Here is a 14,988-nt window from a genome sequence, read left to right on the forward strand (position 1 = left end):
CCTGAAATGAATCAAAGATCCTTAGCTCAATTGTTTCATTATACAGATCAAAAAACACATCCTGAGAAAAGTGACCTATCCAAGGTCACACAGTGAGTGGAAATTTGGAAGAGACCCAGGTACTTTACTTTCCTAAATTTTATAAGTTCTCTAAATGGAAGTCTAAGAGTTACAAAAACTCAAGCTCCACATGTTTTATTATTATTAAGATATAATTCATCTACCCTAAAATTCACTCTCTTTAAAATGTACAATTTAGGGGTAGCTAAATCATCTGAGTGACTCAGATGATTAAGCACCCGACTCCTGGTTTCACTCAGGTCATGATCTCAAGGTCCTGGGATCAAGCCCAGGTTTGAGCTCCACACTCAGCGTGGAGTCTGCTTGAGATTCTGTATGTCCCTCTGCCCCTCCCCCAACTCATGCATTCTCTCTAAAAATAAAAAATCTTTGAAGAAAATAAAAATTGGTGCATCCAGGTGGCTCAGCTGATTAAGCGTCTGCCTTCAGCTCCAGCCATGATCCTGGGGTACTGGGACTGAGCCCTGCTTTGGGCTCCCTGCTCAGTGGGGAGTGTGATTTTCCCTCTCCCTTTGCCTACTGCCCACCCCCTACCCCACCCCACCCCCGCTTGTGATTGCACTCTCTCTCAAATAAATAAATCTAATTAAAAATAAAATGTACAATTTAGTGGTTTTATATTTACAAGGTTGTGCAACCAGCAGCACGATTTTAAAACATTATCATTACCCCAAAACAAAATCCTATACCCACTAGCAGTCACTCCCCATTTCTCACTTTCTCCAGGCTCTGCCAGCCACCAATCTGAATTCTATCTTTATGGATGTATCTATTCTGGATACTTCATATAAATGGAATCACACAATAGGTAACCTTTTATGTCACTCAGCACACTCTCCAGGTTCTGTAGCATGTATTAGAACTTCATTCCTTTCTGTGGCTGGATAATGGTCCACTATATTTATATATTCACATTTATTTAGTCATTTGTCCACCTATGGACATTTTGGTTATCTCCACCTTTTGACTACAGTGAACGGTGCTGCTATGAATATGTGTACATGTACTTGTTTGAATGCTTGTTTTCAATTCCTTGGGCATACTCCTAGGCCTGGAATTCCTGGGTTATATGGTTACTCTATATGGTAACTTTTTGAGGAACAATCACACTGTTTTCCACAGTAGCTGAATCATCTTACATTATCATTATCATTAGAAACATATGAGGATTCTAATCTGTCCACACCCTTGTCAATACTGGTTATTTTCCATTTTTTGTTGCTTTGTTTTTGTTTTTAAGGTACCTAACCTAGTGGGTGTGAAGTGTCTTCTTAGCTCTAGTACCTCTGTTCGGCCTATCTCAGAAACATTGTTCTCAGCTGACCAGCAGTCAGCTGACCTCTGACTTCCCATAAGTAAGGTCACATATAATCTACAGGATATTTGAAAGGAGCCTAGGAGAAAATACCCCTCCCCATCCTGGTATGAGTCTAACCTACTACATTAGGGCCCCTCTTGCTGACTCTGACGCCCTGGGCCCATCGCTCTGCACCTAGGATTCTGTCTCCCATGTTTTCCAACCCTGGCTGATCTTTCCGGTAGAATCATTGCCTATTTTAACCTACAGTTTCTAATGCACCCTTTCAGATATGATAAATCCTATTTTAATACAGATAACAGTCTGATAGTATGTCTCAGAAGACTTTCAGGCTGCTAAAGGCCTCCTCTTCCTGGCAGGCAAAAGAATAGAGCCTCTGCAGAAGTAGACGAGCTTTGACTGCTGGGTTTGATTCTTCTGATGCACGTGTTCTTGCTGGTGTATACAAAGAGAGGGGCGTAAGCTGTTCATAGGAACAGTCTGATAAAGCTCCTTTCCATCTTTTAAAACTCAGCTCAAGAATGATCTTCTCCATAAAGCTTGCTGGACTCTGAAAATTCATCCCTACTTGGGTGCTCCCAGATGAACTCTGTTAAGACTTCCATGATAGCTAGGACACTGTATTTGTTGGTCATTTACTCTATTGTTGACAGGCCTATCTCCATTTAAATGGAACTTCATGGGATCCCTGGGTGGCGCAGCGGTTTGGCGCCTGCCTTTGTCCCAGGATCGAATCCCACATCAGGCTCCCGGTGCATGGAGCCTGCTTCTCCCTCTGCCTATGTCTCTGCCTCACTCTCTCTCTCTCTCTATCTCTGTGACTATCATAAATAAATAAAAATTTAAAAAAAATTTTAAAAAATATATAATAAATGGAACTTCATGAGAGCAAGGACCCTGTCATTCATATGGGTATACAGTAGTAGCTCAATAAATGTTAGTGAATGAAAGGCCTTTGCTCAGTACAGACAGTGAGCCTCATATAAAGGCTAGAGGCATTCATTGTGTCCTTTATTCAAAATTTGTAAATGAATGGTAAGCAAAAATGTGTCCTAAGACCAAAAAGAAAGAAATAAAAACAAGCAAGCAAGAGAAGAGAAAAGAAAAAGAAAAAGAGTCTTCTCCCATGTTGCTTTGTTTCACATTTTCAAAAGATACAGACCTTCTAGAAAAGGCAAAACTATGGGAAAGGAAAAAAGACCAGTGGATGTCAGGAGTTGAGGAGTAGGGAGGGATACATAAGTAGGACACAGAGGATCTAGAGGGCAGGGAAACAGTCCTATATGATACTGTAATGTTGGTGGATACATGTCATTATACATTTGTACAAACCCACAGACTGCAACACCAACAGTCAACTCCAATGTAAACTGTGGACTCTGAGTGATGATGATGTGTCAGTGTTCATTAATTATTGCAAATGTACCACTCTGATGGGGGCTGCTAACCATGGGGAAGGCTATGCATGTATGGGGGCAAGGGCATATATTAAAAAAAAATTGTGTATCTTCACTCAATTTTATGCAAACCTAGAAATATTCTTAAAGTTTATTAAAATTAGAAAAAAAAAAGTACAGGTCCATCTACTTCTATTGAGACATCAGCTTGGGCACGTGCCAAGTCAAATGCATGGATGGGAAAATGTTCTACAGCCTCTGATCTTGCTGCCAGCTGCTTCTCTGGACTAGTTCTTGGTTCTATAACATTCTGCTGCTGGCATCCTCAACCAATGCCAGTGGCTCCCAACGGGCAGGAAGTGGGCCCAAAGAGCCTGCTTGGTGAAGGCTAATTTTCTAAGAAATCTTACCACTTTTGTTCCCCCTGAGTTCACTTAGAATAAGAGAAAGGATGGCAGGGTTGGCCATTCCCACCTTGGAGATCTCCAGGAATTAAACTACTCTCAAGTAACCCCTGGTGGAAAAAATTACTCCTTCCTTAGGCCTGAGTGTGTCTCTATGATTCCATGGAAGCCCACTCAGTCCTCTCTCTTGACTATCCAAGAACACAAGAATATTCAGCATCAGTTTATACACTCTGCATGTCCACAGTAAAAGCAAAGAACAGCTAAATGGCATTCAGACCCTATGGGTTACCTGTTATCCCTGAGCATACCATTCATATTTTAGCCTTTGTATTCTTGCTCCCATTCTTTCTTCCACCTAAAATGTTCTCGCCTGCCTCCTGCATGGAATAAAGCCCTACCTATCCTTTTTTTTTTTTTTTTTTTTAATTTATGATAGTCACACAGAGAGAGAGAGAGGCAGAGACATAGGCAGAGGGAGAAGCAAGCTCCATGCACTGGGAGCCCGACGTGGGATTCGATCCCGGGTCTCCAGGATCGCGCCCTGGGCCAAAGGCAGGCGCCAAACTGCTGCGCCACCCAGGGATCCCAAGCCCTACCTATCCTTATAGGCAGAGGTCACATGCCCCCTCTTCCATAGGATACCTTCCCTAATCCTCCCTCTGGACCTCAGAAGCAGTGTGTACCCCTCTGGAACATTCACTGTATCCCTTCAGGGCAGAATAGATCTTCATCCAGATCTTCCTATAGGGTCCAGCACAGCACTGGCACAAAGCAGGTATTTTCTTAATGTATCTAATGAATGGACCGTGATATCTGGCTGGATTAAAATATAAAACTATTTGAAATCTCTGATTTTCATTTCTCAGTGGAAAGAGTGGAGATGTTGCCTTGCAGGTAACCCAGGCCCTCGACCTAGCCACCCCAACAGCCTTAGGTTCCATGGCACATCAGCAGCCCTTCTCTCCACAGGACTCACAGAGAGGAGGCCCGAACAGCACTGTGTCCAGGGCCTTCAGCTGCAGCTTCTGCCGATGGCTCCGGTCTGTCATCTTCAGCACAGTCCCTGTCATGGTGGTGTTGGTCACAGCAAGCCTGTTGAAGCAAAGAGTAGGGACTCAAGTTTCCCACCAGTGAAACCAGGTAGGAGATACTGGTAGGATTACCCACCTCCCCCCCAGAACACTTCCATGACTTCTAGCTCTTGGTGATAGCTCCCCTCTGTGCTCTACAACACAGAGTCTATACCAGCGGTTTTCACCACGGAGTAAGGAAGGACACATCACATTTACCGAGAATATGTTCACCCTTATCATCATCATACATCATCTCCTCAGAACCCTACTCTCTGAGGATTATCCCTCTGTGACCATTCCCACACCCAACTGTAAATTTTCTGTTGTGTTTCTCCTGCAAGGGATTATCCACCATATACCTGTCCCCACACTCTCACCATTTGTAAATGCATTCCCCTGCCCAACCCAGGTCAAAACATCATGCCACATGACCCAATGATTCTGAGGGCCTCAATTCCTAAACCACTGCCATTAAGTATAAACCTACCGATGACAAACACTGCATTAGTCTTGTTACCTTGTATTTGAGTGCAATTTACTCCCAGATTATTGTAATTTTTTATGACCTTCAACATACTATTCATGATAACTCTAATAAGAGAGGACTTGTAAACAAGAAAATAACCCAGGAAAAACTGGACTTTGTTTTTTTCCACTAGAACACAGTGGGTATAGGAGGAGATGGGTGTAAGATATGAAAGGTTATCAATCCACTGGTCTGGGTCCCATACATGAGCATTTACCATTATCCTACTCCATAAAGTTAGTGCTCTTTGCTGATGCATAGCTTTGTCTCCTTGGGTAGAAAAGAGGCTTCTGACATAGTGGTGTGCGATTTATACTCCTGCCTGGGCATGCAGGAGCAGCTACTTCCTTCTCTAGCCCTAGGAAGCAACGAAGCCTACCTAATTTAAGAGAAGCAGTGAGACACTGTGATGGGGGATAAGGGGCAGGAGAGCTAACTTCTGGTCCCAAATGAGTCAGCAACTCACTTGTCTGATCTCTCCTCTAGGGCCGCATTTTCCTTCTGTGTAAATTTATGTAAAATCAGACACTTCCTACAAGCCTGAGAGTCCTTGGGGTTCCTCTTTAGAGAGAACATTTCTACCAGGTGTACTGGCCTTCATCTAACTGATCAAAATAAGTGTCATCTTTTCCACAGTCCATTCATCAAAGAAAACTATGAACTGGAATATTATCTATTTCTGAGCAATGAGAGAAATGAGAAAGGAGCTAACATTTACTAAGCAACACCTGTGTATCTTGCACTGTTCTGACACTTCACATACAAAACCTCATTTAGTCCTCTGACTTTAAGAACACAGTTCTCTCATTAGCTTCTTCAGAGATTAAAAAAAACAAAAAACAAAAAAACTGAGACTTAGGGGCACTGGGTGGCTCAGTGGTTGACCGTCTGCCTTTGGCTCAGGTTGTGATCCCAGGGTCCTGGGATCGAGTCCCATATCAGGCTCCCTACAGGGAGCCTGCCTCTCTTTGCCTGTATCTCTGCCTTTCTCTGTGCATCTCTCATGAATAAAATAAATAAATTCTTTTTAAAGAAAGAAAACTGAGACTTAGAGTTGAGTAATTTGCCCAAAGTCACACAGCAAGTAAGCGGCAAAGGCAGGAAATGAATTCAGATCTTCCAGATTCTTCCCATTATACCATGCTGCCTAGTGGTGGGCTGAGAACCATTGCCACTTCATCTCACACTCCATGCACTGAAGGCTCCTGCTGCCACTAAGGTGCCACAGCATGGCTTCCTCTACCCTTCTGCCTGGCCTGGCTGGGTCTGGCCTTGGATCTAATCCTAGCTACAAGAAGGCTAAGTGAGCCCATGACCTGATAACTGACTTCTTATCCTATGTTTTAAGTTTTAATCTAAGCCAGAGCTATCCCTTAAGATGGAAGTGGCCAGGAATCCACAAGGCAATACTGCTATTTCCATGGGTAATGAGAAAGAAACCTAAATCCTGGAGCTTCATGGTCAGTCATCTATTTAATTACCTGTCTCTTTCATTAAACATGGAATTCCTCAAGGTAGCTGGAGTCTAATGCATTTCTTTGTCCTCAAGGCACAGGACAGAACCCTGCCCTGGAATAGGTGACTGGCAAAGTTTTGTTAAAGAGAACTACCCTGAATACTTCCAGGAAGCTTATCTTCAACTACATGGGGCATGAGGAAGATACAGTAGAAAAATCAGGGCACTTAGTACGAGGTAGATCTGGGTTCAAATCCCAGCTCTGCCACTTACCATTTGGATAAGTCAAAATATCTGAAGTTCAGTTTGCTCACCCAAAAGGTGGGGTAGTTAATTCCTTCCTCCCAGAATTGTGAGAAAGGATTCTATAAGAAGATGTACCAACATCAAGATTATTACTCTCTCCAGAATAGGGAGAAGCTGTGAAGAGAAGGCTGCAAGCAGCAGAGGAGGGAAGAGCCAGCAACTAGGCCTGGACAGCAGTGTCTGGTAACTCAGGGGCTGGAGGCTGCAATGTGTGGGCATTCCAACAGCTCCACCTTTCCCCTTTCCCCTTTGCTGAAGCTCACAACCAGATGCACCTACGCAGTAAGATGACAGATTATACATAATCAGCACTTACCAGACAGTGAGCCCTTTGAGGGCAAGGGCAGGCTGTTGTCATCTTTATCCCCAGCACCCAGCACAAGTGCTTGGCACAGAGCAGGTACCCAGTAAATATTTGTCAAATGAATAAGTAAATGGATTAATGACTGAATGACACATGGCACTAGTTTGACATAACAAGAAGCCCACGCAGTCCTCTATCCCTTCCCCTCTCCCACCGCAGGCCCTGGCATACTGTGCCTGTGAAGGAGGCAGAGTCAGGGCACCACAGCCCTTGAAAGAGTCACTCCAGAGAGGAGGCTGGGGCCGAGGGAGTCAGACCCACCTCATACCACTTCTTTAGAGCAGATATACTGCATGTGGATAATTCAGGGGAGGCTAACAGAGCCCTGAGGCTCCTGGGCAATAGAAGAGGCAGCTGCTGGGGGAACAGCAAAGAAGAAAGGCTTTGAAGTCTACCCAGATCGAGGTTCAAATCAGTTTTGCTTCTAACCAGCCAACTTGGAAAAGTTACTTAGCTGTTTCTGCCATCTATATTCAATAATACCTACCTTACAGGATTGATGTAAGAATTAAATGGGATACTGCATACAAAATGTTGAATATGAGTGCCTGCCATGTACTAAGCATTCGATAAATGACAGCTATTAGTACTATTCCCAGGCTCAACAGAAATACTAAATAAGAGAATGGATGTCAAGTGACAGTCATGCTTTATAGCAAGTGCACAACAGATGTGAGAAGAGTAGAAGTCTACAGATTGTCCTGAAAGTAGAACCTCACTTAACTGACCAGAGCAACCTGAAAGTAGGCTAACCCCAGCCTATTCCCTGCCCCCCTCCCCAAGTGAGAGAATCCAGTCTCCTCCTGACCTTGGCATGGCATGGCCACTGAGCTGCAGCTTCCGGAAGGTCTCCTCATATTGAGGCAGCTCCACATACGTGATCAGCCACTGCACCACCTCATCCACGGTCCAATTGTACACTGTGGGAAGAGACAAGCAAAGCCTTGACTCGAGAATGCAAGCACTACTGCAACTTACCATCATAGTCACATTGGCCTTCTCATTGCCTACCTGCTTATGTGTTTACCATCTCCCTCTCTCACAAAATCCTAAGTATGAAAGGAGTACATATTGTACTTTTTATTTGGCCTATAGGGGATGGACTTGCTCTTCCACTATTCCAGTATTTGGGATGAAATAATCCTGAACTATAATATAATAGTGATAATAGGGATGCCTGGGTGGCTCAGCGGTTAAGCATCTGCCTCCAACTCAGAGCGTGATCCTGGAGTCCTGGGATCGAGTCCCACATTGAGCTCCCTGCATGGAGCCGGATTCTCCCTCTGCCTATGTCTCTGCCTTTCTCTCTGTGTCTCTCATGAATAAATAATATCTTTAAAAAAAATAAAGAAATGTTTAATAGCGATAATAATAAATACCATCCTTTACATGGCACTTACTATATAATAGGTACTGTTCTAGGCACCTCATATATATTAACTCATTAATCTTCCTAACTACCAAGTGAAAGATAGGCCCCATTTCATCCGTATTTTACAGATGAAGAAATTGAGGCACAAAAATATTATATAACTTCTCCGGGGATCCCTGGGTGGCGCAGCGGTTTAGCGCCTGCCTTTGGCCCAGGGCGCAATCCTGGAGACCCAGGATCGAATCCCACGTCAGGCTCCTGGTGCATGAAGCCTGCTTCTCCCTCTGCCTATGTCTCTGCCTCTCTCTCTCACTGTGTGCCTATCATAAATAAATAAAATTTAAAAAAAAAAAAAAAAAAAAAAAACTTCTCCGAAGCCGCCCAGCTAGGAATTGGTAAAGCAAATGTCTGGACGCAAGCAGTGTGGCTCCATACCCTTGCTCTAAACCATTATATACTCTTGTGAACTCTCTCTCTCACTCTCTCTCTCTCTCTCTCTTTCTCTATTTGACTGGTGGATGGATGGATGGATGGATGGATGAGTGACATTCAGGATATGTGTATTAGATGACACCCACTCATACCAGCATGCTGAACTTAAAAAGCCCGGGAACAACGGAGTGTCAGCAAAAAGATACCATTTTATTAGATTTGAAACTTGCTTTTATTTAATGTATAAATCCATTTTTGTTTATATTTGTATACAAATTTTATATAGCAACTTAAACCTCATTTTATGTTTATACACATTTAAATAATTATTATAATAAGAACAATTCAAGTCAGCATCATAGGTCCAAGATAAATTATTTCCCTTAAAAGGAATTTGTACATTCCTCAAGTTTGAAAACCACTGCTGTGAGTAGCAAGAAGCCAAAAAGTTCTGGAGCAGAATGAGATGGTGAGATATGTCACTCTCCTCTCTTAAGGTCCATGTCTTTTCCAAAAACTGCCTTTCATCCGAATGCTGTCCAATTTCCTCTAAAAGTCAGACAACATTGAAGACATGGACTATGTCCTATTCATTGTTACCCAGCCCACTATCTCTAAATAGAGCCACTCTGAGGTGTCTGGATGGCTCATTTGGTTAGGCGTCCAACTCTTGATTTCGGCTCAGGTCATGTTCTCAGGGTTCTGAGATCAAGCCCCATGTCACCGGGCTCTGTCGGCCATTGGGAGTTTGCTTGAAGATTCTCACTTTCTCTTTCCTCTGCTCCTCCCCCTCTCCCCTGCACTCTCTTTCTCTCTCTCTAAAATAAACCAATCAATCTTTTGAAAAAATACAATAAAACAGAGCTTCTTATATAGTAGTATCCATAAGAATTTACTCAAAGAATAACTACCCCCACATGAAGAGCTCCAGAAACGTTCTGATTGGGGGCTCCCAAACAAACAACAATCTCCTTAAACAAAGACATTCCTTCAATAAGCACACCTCAGATGTTGGGCTGTTTCTGCCCCTCTCACATAGGCTGAAGAAGTTGGAAGGCTGGACCCACCCCTTCATTCTCCTACTCCCCCTACAGTGAGGCCCAGCAAGGGGTGCAAAGCAGGCACTCAACTCGGACATCCTGCGTGAAACAAGGTCGAAGGTAAATATGCTCCAATCTCATAATGTCCAAGAGGCTACCAGAGCTCAAGAGGGAAGTTCTGAAGCTGGGAGACTTCGCAGGTGCCTTAAACTATCTGCAGAGACACACAGGAGGGTGAAGGGGAAGGGGTCTGGGGAGGAAGTGAGGCAGATCTAGTGTACTTAGACTGCATCCCAGAAGACAAGATCCCAGAGGCTTAGACATTGCTTGGTTAAATTTCTAATTCCCAGACTAGAAAATACTGAAAGAAGAGAGAAATTAATTTCCAACAGCTATGTTCAAATCCTAGGGTTTGGGGAAGGAGGCATGATAGAGCAGGGTTAGAAAAGTAGGACATGTTAACCTTTTATTCCGGAGAAGAAACATATATGCCTTTGTACACATTCGTAGGCTCATTTACCACACTCCGGAATGTCAGGTAATGAAGGTGTAGTAGAGTGACACACAGATAGGATGCAGACAGACAAGTACTAGCCTGTGAAGTGTGGACAACAACACGCTCCCGCCACCGCTGCCAAGGGCACTCAGCCGCCTCTGAGTACAAAGGGGCCTTTCTGCTTGGCATGCAGAGTGGAAAGAAGGCCACTTTTTTGTTGCTAGAAAGGCCTGAGGCTAGCTGTGCTACAAGGGCCTTCTGTCTACTGGGGGGATGCCTTGATAGAAGCCTGAGCATAGACTGCCTGGTATGCAGGATACCCTCTAGTTGTACCGCCACTCCACTGCAGAGGGACAGGCAGGAGGCATTCTAGGCCAGGCTTTCTCAGCTGGCACCACTGACACTTTGGACAGGATGATTATTGTGGGGGCTGTCCTCTGCAGCAGAGGGGATGTTATACAAAATCCCCAGCATCTACCCACTAGATGCAGCATGCTGCCATTCATGACAGTCAAAAATGTCTCCAGGTACTGCCAAATGTTCCCTAGGGGACAAGACTACCCCCACCCCACCCCACAGCTGAGAACCACTGCTCTATGCACTACATTAAGTGAGACAAGAAGGTAAGGGGGCTCCTGCATCCCAATGAGGATAGACTTTGAACATAGCCCTTACAGGGCTAAGCTTTTGGGAAAAGGACAATGGCTTCAGCATGTCAGGATATATCTCAAGGTAGTTGTTGTTTTATGTGTGTGTGTATGTGTGTGTGTGTGAGAGAGAGAGAGAGATGGACAGAGACAGCGCGCACGCGCGTCCTCTCTGCACATCATGTTGTTACCTAGGCAGATGCCCTATCAACGCAGGCTTGGCAGCATTATGTGGCCATCCAGAGTCACTGCAGTCTGAGAGAAGTAAGCCAGGATGTGCTGCATTGTCAGAGAGCAACCCCTGTGTCCCACTCAGTAGCCAAGGCGAGATCTCAGGGCCTCTTGCCCGTAAGGTTCAAGTACCTAAAACTTAAAAGTCTTGTTCTGCTTTCTCATTCCAAAAGAGAAAATGGGAAGAATCTCCAAGACAAAGTGAGTAAGAAGGTAACAGCAAGTACAGAGGGCTGTAGCTGTCAGTAGAAGGACACAGAATTTGGCAAGGAAGGCTTAGGACAGATACAGTCTCCAAATGACTCACATGTCCAAATCCCAGGACATGCAAGCAAGAAAGACTCTTCTTTTCTTTTCTTTAATATTTTATTTATTTATTCATGAGAGACACAGAGAAGGAGGCAGAGACATAGGCAGAGGGAGAAGCAGGCTCCCTGTGGGGAGCCCAACGTGGGATTTGATCCCAGAACCCCAGGATCACACCTTGAGCCGAAAGCAGACACTCAACCACTGAGCCACCCAGGCATCCCAAGAAACATTCTAAGGTCCCGAGCCTCTCATCACCCTGGGACTGTCCACGAGGCCCCTGGAGAGATAAAAAACTAGATCTTTCGGCAAAATGACAGACAATGCTACACAGAGTCAGAGAAGGCCAATCCCCAGAGTTTTCTGTACTAAAGAGTCCTTCATAAGAGACATCTATAAGATGGCTAACTCCATAGCCTCCAACCCTTTTCATGACATACTCTAACTGTATCTTGAGCATAAATTGCCAATATATGACTATCTGTTTATAAATTAGATTCATGTACTGACATTAGGCATATTGTAAAACATACACAAAAATCAAAGAATGAGATAAATGTAATATAAGTACAAGCTATAGTATTTCCTTGTAGCACCCCAGCTGATTGTCTTGTGCAGTTGGAAACCACTGGGCAAACAGTTGAACTCAACTAACATCGATGACCTGAACTTCACAGCTCTGCCCTGGATGCTGCCTCTGCTGTAGCTCTTAACTCGGCAGACCTTATATAGAATCATCATCTTGCACTATTTTCTTATGCATCCTTGGACATTGCTCTCAAATTTCTAGGTCTTTGCTATTTCAAGAAAAGCTCTTTTCCCACTCTGTAGTCTGCTAAACACCAATGAATCCTTAAAACCTAGCTCTAACTGTTCACTTGCAGAAACGCTTTGGAGCCCATTTCAAAATCCTCTCTTCTGAAATCTTCAAAATAAAATAAGTACTAGCTCTCCCTTCTCTGCTTACTTAGTACTTTCTTTATATAGACTTCCTTTTCTAACATGTATGTTATATTGGTATTACTTAGTCACATATCTCTCTTCTCCATTGTGTTCTAAGCAATATGGTGGTAGGGAGCACATCTTTTCTATTTCCACTTTTCCCAATATCCAACAGAGGGCTAGATCATTTGAAATACTCTGTAAAGTTTGCTGGATAAAAGAATCAATATAAATGAATGAATGGGGCAGCCCCGGTGGCGCAGCGGTTTAGCGCCGCCTGCAGCCCGGGGTGTGATCCTAGAGACCCAGGATCGAGTCCCACATCGGGCTTCCTGCATGGAGCCTGCTTCTCCCTCTGCCTGTGTCTCTGCCTCTCTCACGCTCTCTCTGAATGAATAAATAAATCTTTAAAAAAAATAAAAATAAAATAAATAAATGAATGAATGGACCAATGAAAGCAATCTGTAGGTCCTGGATCACTGGTGGCACATCCTGTCAGGATTTCCATTACATTTTCCCACCAACAGCATCACTTTCCCCCACAGACTTCTCATGGAAGTAAAACACTTATCTTATGCATATCAGCAGAGAACTCTAGAAATTGGTGTTCAGATAGGAAAAATCTATCTTAGCCTCCATACTATGTTTTATAGGTAGGTAGGTGGGGCCTTTTCCATTTGAGAAAGATTTTTATATAAAATGAGTAAACTCTACTTTATTCTGAAAAAAAATAAAAACATAAAAAAATAAAAATAAAAACAAAAAACACCAAAAACTGAAGTCATTTGGATTGCCAAATACTGGCCATTTTTTAAAAAGATTTTATTTATTTATTTGAGAGAGAGAGTATGAGCAGGGGGAGGGCAGAGAGAGAAGCAGACTCCCATCAAGTAGGGCATCTGAAGTGGGGCCCAATCCCAGGACCCCATCACAACATGAGCTGAAGGCAGGGGTTTAACTGACTGGGCCACCCAGGTTCCTCTACAATTTTAATGGTAGAATTTATTAGAAAAAAACACTAGATTTAAAGCCGGAAGACACTGATTTCCATGCTATCAGCCATGGATCAACCTGGGTCAGTCACTTAACTCTTCTGAAGTTCAATTTCCCCTCATATAAAATATCCATCCAGTCATTCAAAACATCTATTTTGCACTATTCTGTGCCAGGCACTGGGAACAGAGTAGTGATTGAGACAAATACCCATGTAGCTTATAATCTAGCAATGCCTATCTCTTCAAATTGTTGAATTAACTGAGTTCATATGTTTTAAAATGTCTAGAATTTAATACAAATTCAGTAGTAATTTCTTCTACACATATATGTATGTCTTCTACATATATAGAATGAATGAACGTATTCATTATATATATATATATATATATATATATATATATATATTCATTCAAAAAAGGTTAGATGTTGAAAACTGGTTAGAATCTGGATGGATAGAGCTGTAGGCCCACCAGAGGAAACAAATGTAAGCAAAGACAGAACTATAAAATGTGTGGCCTATTCAGAGAACACTAACTCCAGTTTGTCTAGAGTCCAAGGGTTATATATAGAGACAAGAAGAGTGAGGCATTACTCTTCTTTATCATTACCAAATGATAAAAGTCCTTGAAAACAGGTGGTCTCAAACTCTAAAATCGTTTATTTGCTGGAAAAATAAAAACAAACATCGAACACTTACTACTTGCCCAGGACTGCTTTAGAAGTTAGGGATACAACAGTACACAGCACAGAGCCACAGATCCCTGATGCTTATGTTCTGGTGGAGAGAGACAAACTGAAACACTCTAAACAAATAATCCTATGTTGGATGGTGCTAAGTATAACAAAGAAAAATAAAGCAGGTAGGAGGATAAAGAGTAGCGCTTCCTCAGATCAGATTGGGGAAGGTCTCTCTGATAAGGTGACATCTGAAAAGAAAGAAAGTGAAATGAAAGTGTGAACCATGTGAATACTTTAGGGGAAAGGCATTCCAGAAGCAACAGTAAGTATTAACTCCCTAGCACTTGAGCTATAACAATACCTCCAGGAATATGCCAGAACAGATCCTTGGCCTTGGCCAACACGTTCTCTTGCCAAAGAAAGAATAAGCAGTAAGCTATGGGCCCCTGAATCAGGATCTCTTTTCCTTAATGGACTGGTGGTGCCTCCAGGTGAAGCCCTCATTTAGTTTTGTGGTTTCAAACCCACATCCCCAAAAGAACTACATCTGGCAGCCATGTTGCCAGTCCTTTCTTTGCCTCTCCTTCACACAGCTTAGTCAGTTGATTGCTCAGTCAGCCTTTGCTTAGCCCTTTGATCAGCCAGTCAGCACAGTGGTTACGAATGTGGGCTTTTGGTTGAATTCAGGATGTGCCACTAACTACATGTAGGACCACAGACACATTACTTAATATTTCTGGGCCTCATTTCTGTCACCTATAAGATGGTGAGAATCAGAGTTCTCACATCACAAGAGCAACGTGAAAATATAGGAAGCTCCTAGCATACATAAATGCCAAGGAAATATTAGCCATTATTACCATAACTGTACATTTATTCAGTCATTCACCAAGCATTCCTTGGCTTCCTACTCTGATAGA

General features: G+C 43.1%; 1 protein-coding gene across 4 annotated transcripts in view; it reads right to left on the bottom strand.

Moving 5' to 3' along the window:
- The window catches only part of STIM1 (stromal interaction molecule 1), a 198,961-nt gene that overhangs the window by 31,209 nt on the left and 152,764 nt on the right, over positions 1-14,988 (bottom strand). For all 4 annotated transcript variants that reach the window (XM_077866783.1, XM_077866784.1, XM_077866785.1 and 1 more), the window contains exons 4-5: positions 7,737-7,848; positions 4,180-4,295 (exon numbers count right to left, since the gene is read on the bottom strand). In XM_077866783.1, coding sequence (XP_077722909.1) covers positions 4,180-4,295; positions 7,737-7,848 — 228 coding nt within the window. The remainder of the gene's footprint in view (positions 1-4,179; positions 4,296-7,736; positions 7,849-14,988) is intronic.

The sequence above is a fragment of the Canis aureus genome, chromosome 23 (genome assembly GCF_053574225.1).
Source record: "Canis aureus isolate CA01 chromosome 23, VMU_Caureus_v.1.0, whole genome shotgun sequence".
Classification (NCBI taxonomy): domain Eukaryota; kingdom Metazoa; phylum Chordata; class Mammalia; order Carnivora; family Canidae; genus Canis; species Canis aureus.